Consider the following 10892-nt stretch of genomic DNA (forward strand, 5'->3'; position numbering starts at 1 on the left):
CAGGATGTCAGCGGTAGCTGGGAGAAGCTGGTCATACTTGTAGTCCAGCACAACCTAGTCTTGACCCAGAAGAAGCCAGGGTTATGGTCTCTATGTGAAAACCTAGAGGACTTTCACCCAGACTGTCCATGTCAGCTGGGGCAGAACAGGTTTCCATAGTCTCCAGCATCTGTCAGACTCTCAAGGTAGGTTGCTGTTTTAGTTAAGCAAATGGCTGGCAGATGTCAGAGCATATCCTGGTGACCTCTGATCTCTAATGGCCATAGCAAAGGTAGCCACCCCTCTCTAGCTGCAGACAGCCTGCTGCTCTCTGGTCACAGCCCATGGGCATGTCCTTCCCAGGCTCATGGATGGAAAGGGGAGGGGGTATTCATGGGCCCACACCAAATGCTGACACTGCCTGGAGCATGGGTCTCCTCCACATGGGAAACCCACTGAAGAGGAGGTTTAACCCTTCAGATATCCATGAGTAAAGGGTGAGCTGCAGATTGCACATGTGTGCACACGGCCCCATACGGGGGCCCAGCCAGGCAGAGCAGTATCTCCAAGGCCACTCTTCTCAAACTCGCTGGAGGAGGAGCGGCCATTCAGTGCTGCTGTCCTGCCTGCGGCTGAGAGCCCATCCTGTCCTGTCTCCAGCTTGCTGGAGAGGCTGCCTCCCACTCCCTCCGACTGCAGCCTCCCACTCCCCTACTCGCTGCTCTCTCAGGAAGCTGCCCATCCAGATTGGTCACACACAGGGCTAGAAAAAACCCTTCTCCAACTAGATGTGCATTGTACAGCGAGTCTCCTTGCACATATCAAATTGTAGTGTCTGCATTAGCTGACTTGCTTAATGGAAATGTTGCACTTATGTTTGTCTGCATTTAAGAAAGTCTTTCCTTAAACCGTTGTCACCTTGGCTGTAGCATACTTAACCGTTTTAAAATAAAACTATGAAGCGGCGGAGCATGCGTGTCTTAAATCAGAACTGTACTCCTCCAACAGATACCCTGAACTCAATAGCTATTTTGAATCCATAGCCCCATGTTTTACCTAACAGAAGTGCTATATGTTAAGAAAACTCTCACCTCGTCCTGCTCCTGGGATAAAAGGGGCTAAGTGCAGTGATTGGACTTGACTAGTCCCCTTGCCTTGCTGAAGGTGGTGGTAACTTGGTTGCCTAGCCCTGCAATGGTTTTCTGCATTCTTGCTGCCCCCTCTTTGGGAAGCCCTCAAAGGGCATGTGTGTATTTGCACACACCCGTCAGCGGCCTGCAGATTTATAAACACACATTTCCTGGCTGTCTGGAAGATAAACACGGGCTATCACTCCAAAAACATAACAACATAAAAACATAAAGTAAATCACTTTCCTGGTTTCAGAGTCGCTACCCAATGTCAAACCGTTGCCAAATTGCTTTTACAGAGCTCTAACTTTCTTGGCTCCTGCAATTCACATTAATTAAGAGCAAAGCAAAGTCCCAATTTGTGAGGATGAGGAAAGTTAAATTGGTATGGAAGCTGCTCAGGAAAAATCTTTCCTAGCTGCAGTGGTTTTCCTCAACACAAATACCAGTCGTAGCAGAACGCCTTCCCTTAAGGATCTGTCCACCCTTTTAACTAAAAGCCAATCATTAAGGTAGAGACTTTTTATTGGCTCCTCTGCCCCGAAGAGAGCAAAATCAATTTCTGGTCACTGCTAGGAACGAAAACATCCCTCCCCTCACTGAGATGGGGATACAACACTGGAAGTTCACTAAATCCTGGTTTTAGCATGGCCCAGGCACAGATCCTCAGGTAGTGTACATTGCCATGGAGCCCTTAAGAAGCAAGGGTCGATCAGCCGTGCGAGGAAGGTAAGTCTTACAGGACAAAGACGAGCACAAGCTATTAAGTGCACAGAACCAAGATGCAGCAGAACTGCAGAGTCTGCGTTTTCCCCCCTAAAATATATGGCAACATGTTACATTTGGGGTCAGCTACATTTTTGGGCAGAGTGCCAAAAACCACCCGCACCCCCTACCTGCAGGACGTTGGCGTGCAGGGGCGGATGGTGGGGGAGCCACGAGAGGCCCGAACCTTGTTGTGGCAGGGCAGCCCTGGCCCCTTCCCTGCCGTCCGGCCCAACGCACACGTGCCAAGCAAAATGCCTTCGTGCGCCATGCTCTGGCACCTGTGCTGGAAGATGCTTACCCCTGTGTTGCATGTCTTGTCCAACCGGGGATTGGGACCCATACAAATGCAGCGGCGGCGTTTGTACAACAGCGTGTCACTGATTTCAGGATCAGGCCACTGGTACGCGAAATGAGCACAGCCATCATTTTAAAACTGTGAGATGGAAGAATTTGTCTGTGGGAAATGGGTAACAGCATTACAGTCTAGTGAACCTTATAGATTTCTTATCAGTCCTGTAGGATTGTAATCATTTGCTTCTTCCCAAAGATGTTTTTTTTAAAATTTCTCTGGAGGAATGTACGCACTATGAAAAAAGAGAGACCTAAAATTACTGTAATAGCTTCGGTGGGGAAGTTGTTTTGATTCTATGAGCTGAGACGCATCAACAGCAGCAGTTACTTTTTCTTAAATGGAGATGTGTATGATGAGACCGATATTAGCAATATAGTTGGGGGAAAAGCCTTTTGTAGCACAGCTCCCAGTCTGATTCTGGGTTTATAGACCAAACTGAAAATGATGACTCATTCTTGCAACCAGAGTTCAAGGTTTATTTTTCGTTTTAAAGGCAGGCGACCAGATGCAGCCTGTTGCTTTACATTAAACTGGATGAGCCCTTGGTAAAAGCCAGGATTGTTAACAGATCCTTTTTAAAGTGACTCTTTTATGGATGCTCTTAAGGTAATGACTCTTTAAAAAAAAAGAATTGCAAACTTGACTGTATTTCATCAAGGTAGCCAGTATTTATACTGGAAGTCGTAAGCCTTACATTTCATTAAATACTTGTCCAGTGGAATTTTTCTTCGAACGGAGCTCTGTGCCATCCTGTTTTCTCCAAGTCCTGGCACTCTCACGTGTACTGTACATCACTGACTCGTAGCTTGATGCTGCATAATGCGAGGTAATGAGTCACGATGTGGGGAGCTGCACATTCTTGTCTGAAGAGTCTGTAGGAACATTTTATTCACTCCGCATTGATTACATTTCCCTGACCCTGAGTTATGTTTCCCATCCAGGCAAACCCCAAATCTGAATGCCAGACCCCTTACAAACTCCCATGTTTCATGGTACTGTGGCTTGAACCATAGAAAACAGCAATTTTTTACTGTTAAACAAAGCTCATTTGAGTGCCTGTGAAACTGCCAGTCTCCCAGCCAGCCAACCTAGTTTGAGTTTCAAACTAGTCACAAAACCAGGCAAACTTTGCCTGGCTTTTGGGTTTCAGTGCAAACGTGTCTGCCCGCTCGGTTTATAAGAGAATCATCTTTTTTCTGCGCTACAGACATTTGGTTCCCAAGGCTAGCAGTATTGTGGGGATGTCTGTACCTCGAAAACGGTCCAGGGCTGCTAGATGCAAGGGGGCGTAGGACTGCTGTGTGAGTAAATGACTGCCTTTGAACCTGAGATGGAAAGGGGCAGTGAGCCCTAATACTTCTGTGCCTTTATACTGTGCGCTGCCTCCTGCTGTCCTGAGGAGAAAGCAAAGTGGACCTTGTTTAAAAAAAACTGCAGCAGTGTCTCCTGCTGGTGCAGGCAGGTATTGCTAATTGCTCATTAATATTTATAGGACCTGGGAGAAGGGGTGGCAAAAGCTGATACTATGCAAAAGAAAAGCTCAGCTGCGCCCCACTTCTGTGTCAGGTACAATCAGTGACAAAGAAATCCATTGGCATGGGACACCTGCTCTTTAAAGTGCTGAAAAATTCAGCTGCTAATGTCTTAATGCCATTTGGTTTCGGAGTGAAAACACTCAAAACCAGTCATATGAGCTAGAAGAAGGTGGCAACGGGGACTGCTTTCTCAGGTACAGGAGAGCCAAGCAAAATACATAACGACATACTGGTGTTTTACAGATCCCCTCTGAAGCCCCCTCTGCAGTCCTTGCCGCTCCAGCCTCCCCAGCCAGCAGCGTGCTTCCTGTCGACTTCAGCACTCCTGCCAGTCCCGTGGGCTGTCTGGATACTTCTGCAGCTAAGCACAGGATTGCACTAAACCCACGGAAACAGCGAGTCTTCACTAGTAAGAACCAGCAAATCCTGGTAAGTCTTGCTGTGGGGATAAGGGCACCGTGGGCGATGCTGGTGTATGTCATGTGCATCCCATGAACAGGTTCAATACCAGAATAGGTGCGACTGATTCCAGCGGGAATTGTCCTGTGGGCTTTAATAGAGACTGGATCAGACCGCTGTCCTGTTTTGAGCTGAAACTCTTCCTGTGCAGCCAGGAGCAGGAGAATTGTGCTAGGGTGAGCATTAAGTTGTGGAAACAAACTGACACAAATAATCAACAGGATAATAGAGCAATCTATGGAATAAAGCATCCCACAGATCGGCTTAGTCAGAGCTGGTCAAAAGATGAGAAGTCAGTCCTCTGGAAAAGTTTGGCCCAAAAGTCTTTTACTTGAAAATTTCACCTCTGTAACTCCAAAGGATTTTTGGAGGGCTTTGTTCAAATCAAAATGGGGGGGAAAAATCAAGTTTTTCTCCCCCTCCTCTTCCTTTTTCCAATGGAAAAAAGCAAAGAGAGGGCAAACCTCCTATACCCAAAAGTTGATTTTGGTTTCATCGATGTGAATAAAACTGGAAACGGTTGTGTCTTGATTTATTTCAATGAAAAGGTTTTGAAAGATTTATTTATTTATTTATTTATTGCAAAGGGGTTTTGTTTTGGGGGGGTTGTGGGGGGGGAGGTTGGAAAAGCTTTTGTATTGCTTGACAAGATGGTTGGTTTTGGATTTTTTTTTAAACAAACCTTTTTTGCAAAAAATTGTTCAACTAACTCTCTTTTTAATCCTTTGCATCCCAAAGTTGTACTACTGTAAGAAGCCTTGGACTAGCCTTGGCCCTAGCAGCAACTGGGGTTTTGAAACCTAACATATGGAGCCTTGTGACCTCCTCCATTTGCAGTGGCAGAAGGGATCACAACTGGGTGGGGAGGCTCCTGCTGGGAGAAGACACTTGTTCTCCAGACCCTGAAAAGTATACTGTGGAGGTGGGGGGCGTATAGGATGTAAAGGGTCTCTCTGGGAGCAGTATGGCAGAGAGGTACAGAGCAGCTCCACACAGCATATTTTTCTCTGCACCAAGAGCATTTCCAAATGAAAATCTTTTCTGGAACAATTGTTTTTAGGAGGAATAAGGATTCCCTTGTTTTTGTGTTTTTTTTGCTCTTGGGAAGAGGGAGAAATACCCTGCCAGGCGGACTGAGATATAAGGGAACACGTTTCCCACAGAATCTGTGATGCTCTTTGTGCTGCAGCCCATGAAGGCATGGCCATCTCTGATCTCCTGATGACGTGACATATCGATGTATTCTCCTCCATCCTGCCATGAGATGCTTTGAAAGCATCTTGTGTCAAAAAATGTCAATTCTACAATTATTCTGAAACCAAAGAGTTGCATTTTGAAGCATGGATGTCTTGCTCAGATCTTCACTGCAGTGGCAACATTTATTCAGGGCATGGTTTAAGTTTCAGTACAGGATTTTTTCCCCCGTGTGTGTACCAGTTTGTATGTGTATGTGCTTGTTTTTTATAGACAATGTAAGCTTTGTACATAATTTTTTACTCTGAACTCATTACATCACGGTAGGTAGAGCAACTGGAAAATGAGTTGAGCTCTCCTGAAGCTGGAGAAAAGAAGAAAAGTTTGGCAAAATTACTTGACAGTGACCAGCAGGAAACTAACTGGGAAGGTAATGCCTAATTTGAAGGCTGAGTTTTTAAATCATATAAATGAATTTTGGTGGAGATTACGAGTCAGGCCTATAGAATCCAGGTTTGACTGAAAGCTGTATTACAGCTAGGCTGCTTTTGTTTTGTTTTGTTTTTTTACTTTATTTTATTTTCATAAAATCATAAGCTCTTACCCTATTGTCAGGCACTGGCAAAGTAGCAGTTGGTGGCAAGAAAAGTGTCATGTGCTGTGCTAAACAAGCAAGTGACGGTGATACTAAATGGATTGATCAATGTTGCGGAAGGCAGTAAAAAAATGGATAGGAGTAACTTTTACTAAAGCACATAGGTCGCAGAGGAGCCTAAATCTCATTGGCAGGGGCTTAGCTTTCAGTTTTAAAAATGCTCCCCTAGGCCCATAAAGGCTGCCTCACACCCTGCCCCTGGAATAGGCCGTCTTGAGAGATGCTGTGAAATGTGTGTTTAAAAGAACCAAGTACTTTTTCCTTGATAACTCATTCTGAATGCACTAGTAAAATCAACTGAAACTTTTACAAATTGCCCAGTTTTTTACAAGCTCCAACTTCAGTCAGTGTGCCATAAACCCACTGAGTGACTGCAGTGATTGTCAGAACACCAATGCTTTCCTATTAAGCCAAGCTAATGGATCAAACCCACAGGGCACTTAACGTTCGCTGTGTGGGGCTTAGTGCTTATGGCTCCAGAAGTGAAGGAGGGAGTGAGGATTCTCAGCATCTCACAGGATTGGCGTTAAAGTAATAGATGAGCGAATGCAGTCCGGCTCTTTGGCCCCACTTGGTAGGTAGCTCAGCATCTTCTGCTGCCTTTACAAAGCACCTGGAGACCTGCTGGTCCCAAAGTATTTGACCAGAGCTGTAAGCTCAGATTTTGTTAAAAGACATAATTCTGGGAGTTAAATTCAGAAATAGCACAACAACAGGAAAAGCTTTCCACTGCTGGTACTGCGGATTGTATAGACCTGAGATTACTGATATGTTAGTTATTATGGTGATTTTGTTATGGCTTGGATACTTGAACTCGGGGAATTGGACTGAATTCAATAATTGAGCAAGCACCAGCCAGTTCCCAGCCCTGCTACATATTCAAATGGAAACCACACTATTTCACTAGCGCATCACCCATTTTAATGTATTTTGACAGTGTTTGGGCATCTCACAAATGGCTTAAAAATGTTTGGGAATGGTTAAAAAGTAACCAAAGTGCACAAAATGAATGAGTCAGAGGTGTTGTATGAGCTGTAACCTTACAACAGAGGTTGTTTCTATTCTACTCAATACAGGTTCAGCGGTCCAGGAAGAGAGAAATGTAAAGGGGAGTAGTGCTAAGGAGCTGCCAACCATAACAAAGGCTACTGATGTTGCAGATCACTTCTGGAGTTCTCTCCCAGTGGCAGAAGTATTTTGTACTGTGCTGCAAGAAGATTCATGCTTTACAGAAGCAGACCATCGCTGTAAAGTATCTGCATCGTGTCCGAAGGTTCAGCCTTCTCTAGCGAAGGCTGAGGTAGAGACCAAAGCAGAGGAGGAATCAGGATCTCGCTGCTTTGAGGAATCTATTGGTGAATTCAAATTGCATCAGCAAAATACTGATCCAGAAGAAATTGCAGCCTCTGGTTCCCTACAGGCTGAAACAGAAGCAGCTGTCTTTCTGGATATGCTAACACCAGATTTAGGTAGCCGCTGCATGGAAAAGGAGGCTGTAAATGCAGTGGAAGTTGCCATCCAGGGATCTCTAACAAACCTTATGGACCAAAGTGACAAAGAGTCTGAAGACTCGGGTCTGATGCTTGTAGGTAAAGCTGAAGATCATCCATGTACTACTGAGAGCAGGTTCATCCAGCCCAACCCAGATCCTGCTCTGTGTATATCGCAGGTTCATTTAGCCATTTTGGAGGCTTCCTCTGAGAGGGAGAAGATGGCCGTTTCCATGCTTGAGGACACATCGGCACCAAAAGATGTTAAAGAAACATGCGAATTTATAGAATTTAAACCACCCACAGACCACACAGAAACAGAAAAAAGCTCGTCTCTGTCCATCTCGGAGGTAGACTGCATGCTGCCTCAGAGCAAAGCAAACAAAGAATTACCTTCTAAAATGCCTTGTCCTGTTTCCAAGATTAGTCAGGGCAGTCAGCAGACAGGTGCATCTGACAATTTGGAAAAACCTTCCCTCGGATGCCTCGCCTCCTCAAGCCTGGCAGGTTTCAAGAGTTATTTCCCTTCTAATGGCGATGTTAAGGAGAACCAGTCAGGCAACATCACTTCTCAAAAGAAGAGAAAGCAAGAAAGCAAATCCTCAGACAGTGTGAAGACTCCACTCAAATCTGCTGCTGCTAAGCCAGTTCGATTCACCATTGCTCCCGCCTGGCAGAGGTCTCTTTCAGGGGGGTCCAGCTCCAAGGAAGATTCCTGCGCTAGAAGCTCCCCAACGTCGCCCATACGGCCAGAGTTCTTTGAAGGAACAGCAAAAGACCACGCTTGCTTCGACGCAGCCATGCAGGAGTCTATCAAGAACAGCCCAGAAGGCTTTGATAAGGGCAGTGAGTGCGGTTTGAACTCCTGCATGGAGTGGGCAGAAAATGTTGAAAGTCCATTTGGAGTCAGACTGAGAAGAACATCATCCTTACTCAAATATCACAGTGATGAGTCCCCAAAGCTGATGCCATCAATGACTCAGGCGCCTGCTTCTCTCAAGGAGGATCACAGAGTGGTTGGCACTGGAAAGCCGTCTCAGGGCCTGCCAAGCAGCACAAAATCATTAGCTAAAAAATCTGATCTCCCAGAAGGAAAAAGTCCTCCTAGAAGCAAACCTGAAGAAGTGACAAAGAAGCAGCATGGCAGCAAACCATCAGGTATTTGCACTGTATTTTTGTCCAAAATTGTTGAGAACAATAGCCATGCTAAACAATTGCAAGGAGTGGAAAAAACAGGAGTATAAATTCTCTCTGATAGCCTGGACCCCAAGGCAGAGAACCACATTCAGCTCTGCCTTCATCTGGGTTGCATCAGGGCTGCAATTTGGCCTCATAATTTGAGTTTGGCTGTTTGGCAGGAGCAGGAAAGAGTAGCAACCGCACAGTAGCTGGAGGGGCAAATCTTCACATAGAGGAGTTTTCACCTATGCTTCTTGAAACTTGCTGGTGCTTTACACACGGTTTTCAGGCTACTGCAATTTAGAGCATAACCAGTTGTCACTTTAGTCGTGATTTTTTTTTTTAATTACCTGACACACAATATTTGGGATATGGAAAGGCAGCCTGTTTTTAGCTGGACTAAGTAAGAAAGATACCACATTTAGTCAAAGGATGTAGCTTTGAAAGCTAAATCTTACTTCCATTTAAGTCAATGGGAGTTCTGCCATTGACTTCAGTGGGCCTGAGGTCAGGCTTAGACTCCAGCAGAAAAACAGGATTAACATCAGCTATTGCCAAGGAGCCAGGACAAAATCAGCAGGTAAAGCAGATTTGTCTTCCCACTTCTCAAAGAACAGGATAGATACTGAACGTTTTAAAGCACCAGACTCTTTAGCTTTTGGCCAACCTAAATCCATTCTCTGCTGTGAATATGCTTCTTTTATAGAAAAAGTCCCTGGTCCACACTTGGAAACTACTTCTTCTGAACCAGCCTGGGTGTCTATGGCAAAACTAAAGCAGAAAGGTTTCCAGGGCCATCCTTTTGCCAAAGGACATAAAGTTGAGGACAGACCTTTGACTAAAATGGATCAAGAAGAGGTACAGTGCAGTTGGGTGCCTAGTGGTGGGTGAACTAGGGTGGTTGCAAATGCTGTGCCAGCATGGGTGGGCATCTCTGCAAAATGCTGCGTTTTATAGTCTTGGACTGCAGGCTTTTAGCAATGTATGCAGCGATGTTCTCAACACCTGCAGACTGACGCTGGTGCGAATGAATAGATGTTTGTGTGACTGGGCCTCAGCTTCTGTAGTACTCCATTCCTGCACTCCCTCACTCTTCTTGGATCTTGACCTCTTCTAAGGATGTGCCCAACACACAGCGTAATTGGAAGCAGTCCCAAGCCTGCTCTAAGTTTTGACAGTTTTCCCCTGTCCCTCTGACCTGCTTCAAAGAACAGTGGTCATGGGGCAGGGCTGGGAGTTTTCTGGCTGGTCCCCAGAACTCCTGTGTGACCCTGGAAAAGTTGCTTGACCTCTGAGCAGTTCTTCCCTATCTGCAAAACAGGAATAGTAACAACAGTAGGGTTGAGAGACATAGTCACTAACATTTTAGAGGGCTTTGAGATACTTGCACACAGGTTACCGTGGAAGGGTATTTCAGCGATCCATGTGAACGTAAGCGTATAGGAGACTTAATAGGGAGGGGGTACTACAGCACAAGCGGTGATTGCTAACCACAGCAATAGGAAGCTGTATAAGGAGAACTGACCTCCCCTGGTAGATCCCCTGCATACCACCTGTGCCTGCCTCCTTCACTTTTGCCACGTTCTTTGAGTCTGGCCCAAAGAGCCGTGCTGCCCGGCTTGGAGACATTGAGAGAGCTCTGGAGCAGAGCTTTCCATCTGTATCCTCACTTGTGGGCTCCTTATTGGACTTTTTTTTTTTTGGTCTTAAAGCAAGCAACCTGTGCTAGTGACAACTTATTGAGGAAGAGCGCAGCCCCTGGCCTGTGCCCTCAGGAGAAGAAACCACAGATGAAGATCACGTCTGCTGCAGCAGGTATGTAAGAGACTTGTGTGCAAGAGAAAGAGAAAAGGTAATTGTCAAGATCTCTGTTAGTCCCTGTTGATTTTGGGGTGTCTCCATTTGGGGGGTGGGGGGGGCAACTTGAGATGCTTGATCTTCGGAGAGCAAGGGCTCAGCATTTTGAGCCATTACCTTGGGTCTAGGCCTGGACATGATGCTTCTCACCAGCTTATTCCAGAGAAGGCATGTGGGGAATGTGAGGAGCCTTAACTGTGGTGTCAGTGCATGGAGTGGGTGCGCTAGAAGGGTGCAATAGGCTACAAGCTGACCTTGACAGGTTGCAACGGTGGGCGGATGAGAATAGGATGG

General features: G+C 45.8%; 1 protein-coding gene across 3 annotated transcripts in view; it reads left to right on the plus strand.

The window, feature by feature from the left end:
• The window catches only part of KIAA1210 (KIAA1210 ortholog), a 54719-nt gene that overhangs the window by 39509 nt on the left and 4318 nt on the right, over positions 1–10892 (plus strand). For all 3 annotated transcript variants that reach the window (XM_019540229.1, XM_019540231.1, XM_019540230.1), the window contains exons 7-11: positions 4008–4193; positions 5745–5847; positions 7149–8720; positions 9448–9599; positions 10454–10556. In XM_019540229.1, the coding sequence (XP_019395774.1) occupies positions 4008–4193; positions 5745–5847; positions 7149–8720; positions 9448–9599; positions 10454–10556 (2116 nt within the window). The remainder of the gene's footprint in view (positions 1–4007; positions 4194–5744; positions 5848–7148; positions 8721–9447; positions 9600–10453; positions 10557–10892) is intronic.

The sequence above is a fragment of the Crocodylus porosus genome, unplaced genomic scaffold (assembly GCF_001723895.1).
Source record: "Crocodylus porosus isolate Cpor-Errol unplaced genomic scaffold, CroPor_comp1, whole genome shotgun sequence".
Classification (NCBI taxonomy): domain Eukaryota; kingdom Metazoa; phylum Chordata; order Crocodylia; family Crocodylidae; genus Crocodylus; species Crocodylus porosus.